The sequence below is a fragment of the Cydia strobilella genome, chromosome 12, assembly GCF_947568885.1.
Source record: "Cydia strobilella chromosome 12, ilCydStro3.1, whole genome shotgun sequence".
Lineage (NCBI taxonomy): Eukaryota > Metazoa > Arthropoda > Insecta > Lepidoptera > Tortricidae > Cydia > Cydia strobilella.
This window is the reverse complement of record NC_086052.1, coordinates 8,180,923-8,196,114: the sequence shown is the minus strand read 5'-3', so window position 1 is coordinate 8,196,114 and position 15,192 is coordinate 8,180,923. Positions and strand designations below refer to the sequence as shown.

The window sequence follows — 15,192 nt, the reverse complement described above, 5'->3', positions numbered from 1 at the left end:
GGTTTTCTAATAAATAATACAGAGAAGAACATCAAAGATGCGTTGCAAAAAAGCCTATTACCCTGGCTGTACTATATTTAGCCAAAAGTGAAAAACGTACAAATAAACTAAAGTAAATACTTACCTAACAAAATGCAAAATAGTAAACTGAAGTGGAAACCACATCTACCATTATCCAAGAAAGCGATAAAGTGGTACTAAGTCAATCTTCTGAATCTATCGAATCTGTGGAAAAACACCTTATTCCTCCCAACTGCTCTGAATTAAGATCCGTTGAAAAATAATGGGCTCGTATGAAGCAAGAGCTCTTAAAACACAAAAATCTGTTGAAAACTTCAAGTCGAAATGGAAAAAAGCTTAAAGATTAATAACATAACAATAACACAGTCCTATTCCTATGTAACCTCCTGATGCCCGCGCTCCGCGCGCGCCGTGTTCCATTCCCGTTCAGACAATCATTCATTCATTAGTTCATTCAGTTCAGTCCAGTCAGTTGTTCGTTCAAGTTCGTTGTTAAAGTTCGTTTCGTTCAGCTAGTGACTCTAGTCACTTCACTAGTGAGCGCGCGCCGCGCGGCGATGGCGGCAAGTGGACGTGAGAAAGAACGTTGTTCATTGTGCCCTTTGTTGGGTTGTTGTTGTTTTAATTTTTTTATTATTACCTTGTGATAACAGAGATTATTTCAGTGGAAAGTGTTTTACAAGTAATATGTGGTCAGTGACATATATGCATGGAATGTAACTTGGATTTTGCATAAAACTTTGTTGCAGGTAAGTTATTCCGATTGAAAACAACCTTGGCAACTTACGCTTCCTTCTCGGAATTAGGGCTCTAGGGTATAAAAAAATTCAAAACAGTCCGACGTAGATATTGATAATATTATTCTGTGTTAAATAATAAATCATTATCCTAGGGTTAAACCACGAAGGAAAGAGTCGAGACTTGCATGGAGAAATCACTACTCGGCTTGCCTTGCTCTTAAGATGGCCTCTTATCTTAACCAAACGTAATTATATTGTTTACAAGCTAAAAAGTTGTGAATGATGTCCAAGCAGGGTGGCTAAAAAATAAGTGCATTCCCGTTGCCAGGGAGGTATTAGGATTATACTGAGCAACCTTGCAAGCAAACCTTGACATATTTACTGTTATTTGATATACAATGGTTTACGACCGCAATGCCATAACTTCCACTCTATTAAACCTGTTAAAACTTCAGTATATAAGCCGAGCGTTTTCTCACAATATATTAAGTGTTTACTCCACTCTTGTGTTATTATTATACCCCTGAACGCCCCACACTTCACGAGTAGTTGTCTTCTACATATAAAAACCGGTCAAGTGCGAGTCGGACTCGCGCTTCGAGGGTTCCGTACTTTTTAGTATTTGTTATTATAGCGGCAACAAAAATACATCATCTGTGAAAATTTCAACTGTCTAGCTATCACGGTGCATGAGATACAGCCTGGTGACAGACAGACAGACGGACAGCGGAGTCTTAGTAATAGGGTCCCGTTTTTACCCTTTGGGTACGGTACCCTAAAACCCTGTATAGGGTATTTGACTACTAGTCAAATCAGTTTCTTTATTCGAACTGTCAAAACGATTTTGCTACTATGGAATTTAGATGAAACACTACATGATCAAACGAACTTCAAAGTGAAGTTCGATCAGTATTATATGAGTAAGCTTCATTCGAAGATATAAAAACCAGGTAGTCCTTTAACCTACTAGGCAACTCATCGCATGTTTAAAGTAGGTAGCAAAAACTTTTACTCGAACAGGTCTATCCCTACTTTTCCACCTAGTCTTGATGGGGCGCGCGGCTTGCCGCCATTGCTCATTATTTTTAGAGACTTTACTTTCTAAAGCAAAACTTTCTTTCCGGGTATAGGGGAGGGAGGGTAGTTATATCTTCGAATGAAGCTTACTCATATAATACTGATCGAACTTCACTTTGAAGTTCGTTTTTAATCATGTATTATATTTCTCAAGCTTCATTCTTCAGATATAAAAACCAGGTAGTCCTTTAACCTACTAGGCAACTCATCGCATGTTTAACACTAGCATGTGACGTCACAATCAAATTACCTACTCTTTATAGTTTCATACGGGTTTTAAAATATAAATTGTGTCTAAAAATAACTGCTGTCTACGTTACTCTATTAATCTTCTGGTGTTTTATTTCATGCATGGTGTAATAGTACATTTCGATGCTAGTGCGGAAAGTATGTCATTACGTACACTTGGCACTTTTTGAGCAACTGTATTAAAAAATAATTTTTAATACAGTGCTCAAAAAGTGCTATTTTACGTAGCTGTTTAGCGTGCGGAAAGTTGGTATTCGCGAACTAGTGCTTTTTACTTTTCCATTTTTTTTAAATTTATACTTGTTCCAATTCATGACTACTTATTGATGAGTGTTAATATTAGTTTCATTTAAACGTAACCAACATAAAAACCTACTGTTAATGTAAGAATACGAAAAATATACATATTTCATATTTTATTACTTACCTCTTCATCATTATAACACGTTTATTTTTTAATATTGAAGATTGAAAAACCGGTCTTAATAAGTTGTCTGAATAGAACGGAATAGCTATGGAAGGTAGAGGTAGGAATAGCTGCCGAAACGCCTGTCAAAGAAGAGGCGTTTTTTTTTACTGCAAGCTAAGTTTCCAAAGGCTTTTTATTTAAAGGCAACATTCGATATTGTGTTTATTCCTTACTTGTTGCTTTTCTTAGTTTTTCGCAACTGTATTAAAAAACGTCGTTCGAATTTCGATACACGTGCGGAAATGACATTCTTCACTCGTCCTGAGTCTTGCCACTCGACTACGGCTCGTGACGTAATGACATACTTTCCGCACTACCATCGAAATGTACTATTATTTTAAATACAGTCAAATACCCTATTCCACGAACGCCGCACATTTCACGTGCATAAAGCTGTCTCACTCACACACCGAAGTAGCGTGCGAATTCATCTCTTGCGTGTGTTCCGTGATGGCATGGTGCGTGATAAACGTGCAATAGATCGATTTGAGTAAATGACGGTAGTACTATTAGTTATTCTGTGGTAAATGTACGTGCCTGATATGTATGTACGCATTGGCATGGCGAAAACGGCAATGACACAACTACAGAAAATTTGGCGAGGTCGGAAGATCACACGCAAAACCAAGGTGCAGCTACCTATATAGTGCGCACGCTCGTATTCTCCATTTTTCTGTATGCCTCTTGAGACCTGGACAATTAAATCGGCTGATAGAAAGCGCATTGATGCCTTTGAAATGTGGTGCTGGCGGAAAATGCTCGGCATATCTTGGACTGAACACCGGACCAATGTCTCAATACTGAAGGAGCTCGGAGTAACCACCAGGCTTTCAACCATGTGTCTCCGGAGAGTTCTTGATTTCTTCGGTCACATAGCCAGGAAGACTGGAGACAACCTGGAAAAACTAATGGTCACTGGTTCGGTGGAAGGAAAGAGAAGGGGCCGCAGTCCAACGCGGTGGTCCGACCAGGTTAGCAAATCGCTATCCATCAAGGTCCATGATGCCTTAGAAGTCGCAAGAGATCGAAATGCCTGGAAATCTGCTATCCGGAATCATGTGCTCCACGTAGGAGGTCACGACCCTCAGCAGTTGGATGATGCTGGACATTCTGATGTTTTGAAAAGATGTGTCCCGCCGAGTTTGTTGCCGGTCCCATATTGGGATACCCTCCTACAATTTAGGAGGGAATTAAATCTTCTCGGGTCCGTGGTGTAGGGTTGGAGCCGGCATAGTTTTTATCGCGTATATATATATATCTTTACTTGAAAAATAATTATAGTGTATAACTAGCCTTATGAACCGATTTTGCATGTACAACCAGCCTTAAAGTTTGTAGTCTATGATTGTTCATTATTTTAGTATGTGGGTATTTTTGCACTTTGTAATTTTTCCTCAGTCACCCGTTGACCAGGAACGCTGTAAAGAGTTCGAAACGTCGGGATGTATTATAAATTCAATATACGCGATATAATCCGTTTTCATAGTTTTATTTCATATTATCAGTGAACTCAAGATTCGTAATTTTCTTCATTATTATTAAAGATTATTTTATGTATTGTTACAGATGATGTCAACATGCAATGACACCCCGACGACGATGGAAAATAGTAAGTCATTCATTATAATAATTTTAATTTAAGAGGCAAGTGGATGACCTCCTCCATACAAAAATAGTCCCCATTTTACGCTCTGGATAATAACTTTTTGTCGAGTTTTTAATTATATAAGAGTTAGGCGCTACCTACGTAGGTTTTGTATGAAAGAACCATCCTTCAAAATTGTCTAAAAACCAACAGATCTGAAAGATATATTATCTCATTCAATTGTTTTTTATTTTTTTTAATTACTTACACTCTTAATTAGACACGATTATAAGTTGAACAAATAAATAAATAGTAAGTATAGGACAGTCTTAAGGGGCCCACTGATTATCAGTCCGCCGGACGATATCAGCCTGTAAGTTAGAACTAAATTTGACAGTTCCGAACAACTGACAGGCCGATATCGTTCGGCGGACTGGTAATGATGTGGAAGTAATAAAAGTATCAAGTAACAATGGGTCGTAAACAAACATTGTATTTGATTTATCGTATTGTCTCAAGTTACATAGTATTGTTCTAAATCAAAGATGCGTTAAGAGGAAAAAGGATTATTATAATTTATCTATTTTATGTTTGTCAGCTGATCAGACCGGCTAAGATGAGTTGCGTTATCGCGCGTGAGTCCATACCTGAAGTCGCGCTAGATGTATGAACGTGACTCAAGCCTGCAGGTCACCGCATAGGCCTCCTCGGGCTACAAGTCTCACTGCCGAAAACCGAGGCCATGGTCCTCGGGGGACCAAGGGGCTGGGGGCGGCTGCCGGCGGGCACCGCTGTAAGGGTTAGGGGCGCATCTGTCCAGGTCAGGGCCCACTTTAAGTACTTGGGACTAGTCCTGGACAGAAGATGGACGATACACGAGAATGGCTCCACGTCTCGTGGGTGCTGCCTACTACCCAATCTAGGGGGGCCGAATGCCCCATGCAGACGGCTGTATGCGGGGGTCGTCCGGAGTATGGCGCTCTACGGAGCCCCAATCTGGGCCGGACGACTCACGGAGGCAGCCGCGGAGCGCCTACGAGCGCGATGGAGGGATGCCTTGGAGGATAGCCACTATGGAACCCGAACCATAGGGGCTATCCTCCCGGTGATGAATGAGTGGGTGGACAGGAGGAGGGGGGCCCTGACCTTTAGGGTGACGCAGGTGGTGTCCGGACACGGCTGCTTCGGACACTACCTGTTTAGAATTAAGAGGGAGCCGCGGCCCCAGTGGCACGAATGTGGCGCGGTGGACGACACGGCCCAGCACACTCTGGAAGAGTGCAATCGCTGGGCCGTGGAAAGAGCTGCCCTCAGGGCGGCAACAGGGTGGTGGACCTGTCGCTGCACAGCATCATAGCGGCGATGCTGAGCAGCGATAGGAATTGGGAAGCGGTGCCCCCTTCTGCGAACAAGTCATGTTGCAGAAGGAGGAGGCGGAGAGGGGGCGCGAAGCAGATATAGACGCGCTGCCTCTCCGACGCAGGCGGCGGGGTCGAGGGCGAAGAGCGTATGTTCGCTTCGACCCCTAGTGGGGCCAGCGGGTGCGAGACCCGCATTGCACGGCCCCGCATACGTCGTCGGGGGGGGGATCCAGCGTTTCCGAATCCCCCCCTCATTGTGCGGGTGTCCTGGCTTGGAACGTGTTCTGTTATCGATTCTAAGTATCCCCAGCCGATTTTTTTTCGAATATCTTCCATGTACAGACTTTCGACCCTCTTCCGCTTTATTATATGTATAGATATACAATAAATTATGTAAACATATTTTCCATACAATGGATATGACGTCCGACTTTCAATCCGTAGGTCGCGGGCGCGGGTTAAAATCCTAGCTCGTACCAATGAGTTTTTCGAACCTTATGTACGAAATATCATTTGATATTTTTACCACTAGCTTTTCGGTGAAGGAAAACATCGTGAGAAAACCTGCATAGATCTACGAAGAAATTCAAAGGTGTATGTGAAGTCCCCAATCCGCATTGGGCTGGCGTGGGGACTATAGCCCAAGACCTCTCGCGCATGAGAGGAGGCCTGTGCCCAGCAGTGGGACGTATATAGGCTGAACTATTATATTATTATGATCATTTGGCTACGAGATTATGTCTGTGCAAGTACTCGCCGTTAGCAAGATATTAGGAACAATTGGAAATGATATATGCCTGAGCGACTCTCCGGGACGGCAGCATGCCCGACAAATGTCGACCATACCGTCCTTCAGGTTATATTTCCGATAGTTGTTCGTCATCATAACCAGGCAAAACCCCCGGTTTCTTCGAAGAGGTCCCCGAATCGTAAACAGTTCAAGGGCCTTGTAGAACCGCCCGTGTAGCTTCTTGCTCTCCCATATCGCCTTGCGGTCCGCAGTGCTCTGTACCACAGGTTTGCACCAGTTCTCGTTTGCCAAAGAGAGCGGCGTGAGGTTCCTGTCCACTGCCACCATCACGATGCATCCCACACTCGTTGTTAAGGAAATAATTCCTGAGATTGCAATCTAGGTGTGCACACCTCGCGGATCTTTGGTGTTTTGGAAGCCCAAACCTTCACACTTCCGTGGGATGTACAATCTCATAACAGACGAGCGTGGGTGTAGGTGACGGTGTGTGGTGAGCAGTAGACGGTTATTATTATTATTATTTTCTATAATGTCAATATCGAGAGGGGAAAATGGGGACTACGTTTTGTATGAAGAAGCGGTGTCCCACTATCCTTTTAAGTCGTCACTACTTGCTCTTTGTGCTGTGTTCCTTCATTATTTTACGAATAATACACACACACACAAAACCGTCATAGTTTTGATTCTTATAGGGATTTAAATATTCGTAATAATTTATTTTATAATACTAAATTTATGTATAGACTTGACACTTTACTTTTACTCGTAACCCCCTGTGCCGATTTTACCGTTCTGGCTTTAGTAGTTTTGGCTTTATTAAATAATTTCACGGTTTAGACTCACCTGTTTTAGTCACTCGCGCGACATGTTTCGGAGAGCCTAGGTCTCCTTTCTACAGGCATTAATAGTGCTCTCTCGCTACGCTGCTCTCGTGCTGCTGTCGTGTGCTGGCTCTCCGAAACATGTCGCGCGAGTGACTAAAACAAGTGAGTCTAAACCGTGAAATTATTTAATGTTAGTATGTCTCACAACAGTTAAAATTCGATTTTGGCTTTATGTTGTTTAGTCAATCAGTCGATGTCTGGGAACTTACTTAAAAAGATCCTGACGAATTGAGAACCTGCTACTTGGAAATTATGTAGTTTGTTTAAAAGAAAACTGCACTTTAAGATTTTTAAAATAGCCTTATGGCCGAGAACTGAACCCGTACACCGTACAAATCTATCCACAAAAAATCAGAATTCGTTTTTCTGCTTGCAAAAACAGTTAACAAAGTTTTAGTTTTTCTTATTTATGCTTTCCCTTACGTGTCTACCTACCTCTACACACGATAAAGTCAGACCAAGATAACTCTGCAGCGATGTTTATAGCAGACGTGCAAAAGTGTTATTTAAACGTCATAGGTATTTTCATAAAAGTTTGAAGTTTTTAAACAACGCACATTTCTATAAATATCGACGCAGAGTTATCTTGGTCGGACTCTAGGTATCTTCATGTTTTAGTTTTATTTCTATTAAAATTGTTATGTTCGGAAGAGGGATAAATTAATGTTTTTTTTTTTGTCTTACAGGTACTATTGTTGGCGAACTAGCTGAGTTTGACATTAAGGCTCCAATCAGTTTTACGATTAGTTTTGATGACGATTTCGATGAACCTCTTGTAAAAAAAGAAGTCGTGTCAGATGATTATCAAGAGGAGGAAACTCAAGAAACCGTTGTATCTACTTTTTTCCCCATTTTGGAAACAAACCCAGAAATCCAGGCAGAAACTCCTGATCCTTGTTTATCTAGTGAAAAACAGTACAACGATTTCAACGTACAAAATGTTCAAGACGCTCTTCAACCTAATAACCTAAACGATGTATTATTAAATAGTGATACATCTAAAAAACGAAAGACAGAAAATTTGGAAATGTGCAAACCTAAGCAGTTCAAAATTTCAGATGATAAATCGGATGAAAATAAAGGTGACAAGGAAAAGTCAGTAGTTCTCACAACTCATACCCAAAGTGATAACATCCAACCTGATCCCAATTTATCTACCCGTGAATCCGAAAAACATAGCACTGTTGCGTCCACCCCAGTAGAGCAATCCGATCTCTCTTCATACTTAAACGAATTCTGTCCAAATGAAAAGAACAAAATAAGGTTGATTATAACAGAGCGCTTAGCGTCGTTGTCCGAAAACATGATATGTATCATGCAAGCCTTTGTCGCCTATACACAACAACACATTTCTAAAGAAGAGTTTATAAAAAAGAAAAACCAATATTTTAGTTCATCTCACAAAATATTGGTAATAATAATGTTACCAGAAGAAAAGAACAAAGATTTTATACACTCTTTCCTAAATAACACGCTACAACGTGGTCGTAAAAAGTGTGGTCCTTATTTTATGCCTACTCACCAAGATTATGATAACCTCTTGCACGAAATGTTTATGAGGGCTAAGATGAGCCAGCAACGAGTTCGATCAGCGGATATTTCTGCAGATGCAAATGAAAAGTCTGTACCACAAATCAAAAGTGTTGCTACAGTTGCATCAGAATTTAATAAACATCCAGCACAAGATAACTTACAGTCTATCAACACACATGAAAATAGTGCAGCGCAAAAAATTTGCATATTTTCATCAGGCCCGCCCGAAAGAGCATTAAGTATTGACATCGATCCAACTTTACAAAAATATTTGTACAATACATCCCAACAAGGCAGTAACGAGTCAAATGCAAACAGGCCACAAAATACTGAAAGCAATAACACCACCCAGTTACAGACGGCCATAGCGACTAGATTTGTAGCCAATAACAGCCAATCTTCAACCATCCCTTCCCAGGCCAATCTTCGTCCACCGGTTATCCAACCAACGGCCTCGGCAAGCTGTAATCGACTAACTGCTCAAAAGGAACAACATCCCGCGCTTTCATCAAATACCCAGGGTTCTACCACGAGTAACATATTTAATTATAGCAGTTTAACCCATCAAAAGACTTTGACACCCGTTATACAAAAGCAATTAGAAAAACCACCATTACATGGATACTTACAACAAGTACATCGTCAACCACCTACATATGAATCACATTTTCAAACACATTTAAAACAGGTGCAGCAAGCAACGCTACCATGTGATCAGTCTCAGCGCTTGCGTGCACAGTCCATTCAACGACAGCGATTGCCGTCGCAATATTATCCAGCGCAGTATCAACAGTCTCAGTCGAGATTGGAATACAGTCAAACGTGGCAATTAGACCAATCGCCGTTACCAACGCCGAAATATAACCAATCACGATCAGCCCAAGAGGGTCTATTGCAGCAGGAACAATATCAACAGCAACAACATCCAGCAGATAGTTTCCCGACCATGGAAGAGCTCCTTTCTACGGAATCTACGCAACAGCTCTCGTATCAGTCAAGTAATGAGCAAGTAAAATCGTTTGGACAATGGCAATCAAGACAACAAACCCAACCGCCACAAGCGTCTGGAACAGAGTGGCACCAACAGGGGCAGGTTTACCAAGGACAGGTTCCTTCACAGACTCAGAAAGGGTCTCCCCGTTCCGCTTCCACCGATAGCGGATTTATAAGTCCATTGAATTTCAACGTGCCTACAGACCAAACCAGACAAGATCCAACGGTAATTAATTTATGCAACTGGTACGGAATAGCGTACGCAGGTAATTAGAAATACGGATAACTCCAAACGTTCTTTTGAACGCCGTGTTATTTATATCCCAGTTGCTCAAGAACTCTCGTAACCATCGCTTATTATAGCACCATTGCTAAATAATTCAAGGCACCGCCAAAATCTGCAACGTCAGAAGAATCCGTCTTTTCTAATTAGCCTCTAAAATATTCTACAATGCGTTACGTCTAAAATTTTGTTCCTAGGTAGTTCTTCTTTCTGCCTTTACTGATCATTGAACTTTATGCATAGATGCCGACAGTATCTCATGGGCCCGAAACCTGCATGCCTATGATAGTACACGTCACGTCCCTCAGTGACAAAGCCGCCTTCCTAGATATGGGCACATGCGTGGTATGCAAGAAGAGCACCAAGCAAAAGTGCATGGGTTGCATGATGGTTTACTACTGTAATTATCAATGTCAGGTACGTTATTTTACTTTCATTTACTTACTATACTTTTTTTTTATGTCGTATGTATTGTGTAAATACATATTTCTTAAACAGCAGGAATTGATATTTAGTAGGGCGGCGGAACAGGTGTTACGTTACTTTTCGTTCATGTCTTCTCGGATATTGGTGATATCAATGCATTCAATTTGATGTCCTGAACACAAATAATATATCAGATGACAAGCGCGAAAATGGTGGGGGTAGTCACTGTGACTGTGACGTCATAAAGTCGGCAGTACAAAGTTTTTAACTTTTTTCTTTTAATTTAAGCATACCATGTGGGGTACCAAATGAAAGGACTATGTGAGTAGATTACAAATATATAACATACTCGTTAAAGTTTCACTAGATAGAAATACACAGAAATCATTCGTGTCGTCTGCAGTCGCGTCACGTCGCCGGGTTCCAAATTATTTTATTTTTTATTTTATTTATAAAATTGAGCAACTATTTTTACAGCTAAATCCTAATACAATAGTGCCTTAAATGAACCTTATTACTACTTACTTAACTGAATTATGTCAATTTGAATTTCAATATATTTACACAATCATTCCAATCTATTTAATTACATAATAGTCAAAAATTTATATTTACCTACATATATTTCAATATTACCTTTCTTATAGATTACACAATTATTTAAATTTAATTTAAATATTACACATACACAATACATACAAACATGTTTTTGATAATTCCCACATAGGGCAATAAAAAAGGTCTGTCTTGTCGGCCACGAGATTCAGTATGTGCATAGAGTAACTTATACTAGAGCGGTACTGTCATAGTAAATTTTGTAACCCCAGTAAATTCACTGCCATCTGTCGACACACTTTAAAACTAAAAATGAAGATTTATAAAAATATGATAGAATGTATTTAAATATAGATAAATGATTTTTTTTTATTTGCATTAATTATTTTTATGATTTTGACCCATGTTCTTTCACTGATATGCGTTAAAATTGTTAAATAACAAACGAAACCGTCACCGCCATCTATACGACTGTAGGCCAAAACTAGTAGCGCCCTCTGAACGAGAATCAAATTTTCTTGATTTTCGAGGCACGTTTTTTCCTTAGACTGTATCTATCTATTACGGAGTTATATCTATCTTTGGTATGTGCAAGGCACGGCTGAGAGGTGCCTTACGGAGCAGGTTTGTCCTGCCGGTTTGCTCTGCCAGCAGCTGCGGTTTACGCCGCCGCTCGGTGTACCTGTCCGCCACGCATAGCTTGATCTTTTGCAAAATGTCGGGGTTGCAGACACTACCACGGAGACATACCTTTACTATTGATTGGAAATATTGAAATACATAGTGTAATATTATTTATTTGAGTATTTTTTGTTTTGAAATTTATGTTTTTTTTTTTTTTTTTTAGACCCTCCACTGGGCTGAGCACGCGCCTCATTGTTCGCAGCAATATACGTTTTAAAGGCGATAAAAGACTGTTCTATTACTGATAAGTGATAAAATAAAAATAAGAACTAGTGTAACTTTAAAATAAGAAGAAAATATGGGGCATTTTCTATGAAAAGGGACCTTATTGTCGATGGCGCTTACGCCGCACATCATCGCGCGGCATTGTATTTATATCGGAGCATCGTTTATAATGGCGTAAGCGCCATCGACAATAAGGTCCCTTTTTATAGAAAATATCACATATTTGTTTATAGTTTGTTGTTGTGTTTATAGTTTTTGAGCGGCGTTCGAAGTTTATAAACCGAACCAGCGGCGGTAGAACGGCCGCATTTTTATCGCATGCCTGTCACGTTCTAACAAGTACTTACGTTAGTGCGAAAGTGACGGGGACAGTGACAGGCGATAAAAATGTAACCATGTTGCTCCCGCTGGTTTTATAAAAAGTGATATAATTTTATTGGTGCTTGCGAGATTTACTAAGAATAATGTCAACAAATCTCTAAGCACGATTTGATTGAAAAGGCGGGTTAAAACTGTTAAAATATGTTTAAAAACTGTTTTGAAGCCTAAATTAAAGGCGATGTATTTTAAAATATTTAGATCAGTACATACGATTTCATTTCATTCTTTCGTAGAGATGTGGCCTCGCTCTGCATTTTCTATCGCATATATAACGGGGATTGCTCCGAGGAATTGTTCGGATTAATCCTTGCCGCTTCTTTTCGCCATCGTCCTACGCGACAACATTACCATCGTCACCACTTAGATGGTTGCCAGTCCTCAATCCTCAACTGTGCGTTTCTCCAGAAACTTCCTGCCTCGCACAGCTAAACTGTGGAATGAACTGTGTCGCCTGCGATATTTCCGGACCGATACGACCTTCAAACCTTCAAGAAAAGAGCGTACTCCCATCTTAAAGGCCGGCAACGCACTTACAACCCCTCTGGTGTTGCGGGTGTCCATGGGCGGCGGTAATCGCTTACCATCAGGTGATCCGTCTGCTCGTTTGCCTACTATATCATTAAAAAAAAGGTTTCACTCACTATTATTTTTAGTCCGACATGTTTCGGATTCGTCGGGAATCCTTCCTCAGGCACGAGTCTCCGCGGCGGCTGTACTTCGTGCACTGCCCGCACCGCCCGCCTCGTCAAAAGCCACTAAAAATAATAGTGAGTGAGACCGTACTGATGTGAATATTTTGAAATATGTCTCACGATAGTTTAATTTCGATGTATTTTAGTTTTTGACTGTATGAATCTGAGTGAAAGTTCCGTTATCGCTCTGAATTTTAGCTAGTCATATTGTTATGTTTAAGATAAGAGTTTTGAATGATTCACGTTTAGTTTCACTAGACTTATATTGACCGGGATATAGACCGTGAATACCTGAGGATATAGGTCAGGAGGTCAATATAAGTCTATATTTAAGATAGACGAGTAATCTTTCAAGCAAAAGGATACTACCTCTACTTAGGTATTGTCGGTATTTAATGATAAGTCGCCGCCATTAACATTCAATTAGAAATATATTTTATTGATCGACAGTGACAGTTTTGTCTGAAATCGTATTAAACTCTAACTATATAATAATAATAAAACATAAGAGCTGGCGCCGATGGGGGAGCGTCGAGCGTGGGGAGATGGCCGAATTAGATGGTCTTATGGACAGTTTGAGTAGTAAGTAGTCGCAGAGAAAGCCTTATACTAAAAAATAATAATTAATAATAAATAATAATAGCCTAAGCCTAATAATTGTATTGTTCGTGCTTGTCATACTCCTACTTTACTTTTCATTTCTTCCTACTTGTAAAAAGTAAAACGTTAGAAGTATTGTAATGTTCCCCATCAAAGCTTGGTGGGCTTGCTTTCCTTGTGTACATACTAAGTTACCAACTCGTATATTTTGTGACAAAGCAAATATATGGCCACTGTTATAAAATGTTAGTATTGAAAGTGCATGGGATCTCACACACACATTCATGAGTTAATGACCAAAATGTCTATGGTTCATGATTAATTTTCTAGTTAGTTAACTATTATGCCCAAGAAAATCTGTTAATGGCGATATCATAGTCAATAATCAAAGCCCAGGAACATTCACCTGAATTTATTTTTGAACCATAGACGTTCAGGTTATGAACTTATGGGTGTGTGAGATCCCTAATGGCTCTACACGATGGTCCATCATGCCCACTAAGATGGATGGGCCAGCGTGTAGAGGGTAGTGGTGTCGGATGGCTTATGGCGCGGCGGGATGGCGATGGGATGGCCACGGTGTCGGTTTTTCGTCCGCACATCAAAGGTAGTGGGCCAGCGATGGTGCGTACGCATCTACACGTGGCCCATTCCATAGTATGTGCTCTCAACCATCGCATGGCCATCTCACTGGTCCAGCGCTGGGCCATCGTGTAGAGGAGCCAACCATTGCATGGCCATCTCGCTGGTCCAGCGCAGGGCCATCGTGTAGAGGAGCCAACCATCGCATGACCATCTCGCTGGACCAGCACTGGGCCATCGTGTAGAGGAGCCAACCATCGCATGGCCATCTCGCTGGTCCAGCGCTGGGCCATCGTGTAGAGGAGCCAACCATCGCATGGCCATCTCGCTGGTCCAGCGCTGGGCCATCGTGTAGAGGAGCCAACCATCGCATGAACATCTTGCTGGTCCAGCACTGGGCCATCGTGTAGAGGAGCCAACCATCGCATGGCCATCTCGCAGGTCCAGCGCTGGGCCATCGTGTAGAGAAGCCAACCATCGCATGGCCATCTCGCTGGTCCAGCGCTGGGCCATCGTGTAGAGGAGCCGTATTAGAAAGTAGATATTTTCATGACTATCGAAACTAACAACGAAAGGTACGCAACTGTCCGGCTCCGATTTGTTTTTTTTTAATATATGTTATAGAGTAGTCTAAAATAACAGACACGGATTTTTTTAGTTGCCCTATCTCAATCTATTGAGAGAAATTGTACAGTCGAAGGCAAAAATATCGATCCAGACAAATGGCTCAAAAATAAAATATTTATCAGTACGGTTTTTACTCACTATTATTTTTAGTTTTTATGTGAACACGGCTTTATTGTCTAAGACTCTAAGGTGTAAGAGCGTACATATATTTTTGAAACTTTGGGAATGTATATATATTTATGCCCTTGACTGTACTCCGAAGTACTGAAAAGTGGCTTAAGCAAAATGCTAATTATATATAAATCAAACCAGTAATTAATTATTCATTATTTTGGAGGACACTAACATCTCTAACATATTCATATATCAAAATAAATCAAATCGGAGCCGGACAGGAGTGCCTTTTTTTGTAAGTTTTTATATCGAAAGACTTGAGCACTGTCCCAAGGACAATATGAGAAAAGGCATATTACA

At 40.8% G+C, this 15,192-nt stretch overlaps 1 protein-coding gene across 1 annotated transcript; it reads left to right on the top strand.

Annotated features, from left to right (window-relative positions):
• Positions 1-582: 582 nt before the first annotated feature.
• LOC134746031 (uncharacterized) lies at positions 583-12,828 on the top strand. Its single transcript, XM_063680240.1, has 5 exons — positions 583-770; positions 4,123-4,165; positions 7,824-9,889; positions 10,190-10,363; positions 11,775-12,828. Exons 2-5 carry the CDS (start codon positions 4,123-4,125, stop codon positions 11,826-11,828), a joined length of 2,337 nt encoding a protein of 778 aa, XP_063536310.1. The 5' UTR covers positions 583-770; the 3' UTR covers positions 11,829-12,828.
• Positions 12,829-15,192: the final 2,364 nt, after the last annotated feature.

Bases quoted from the DNA above. Each gene is read 5' to 3' on its own strand.
- LOC134746031 (XM_063680240.1), top strand. From the start codon at position 4,123: ATGATGTCAACATGCAATGACACCCCGACGACGATGGAAAATA. The intron at 9,890-10,189 runs GTAATTAATTTA...CTTTATGCATAG, and splicing joins AAACCAGACAAGATCCAACG to ATGCCGACAGTATCTCATGG. The intron at 10,364-11,774 runs GTACGTTATTTT...TTTTTTTTTTAG, and splicing joins ACTGTAATTATCAATGTCAG to ACCCTCCACTGGGCTGAGCA.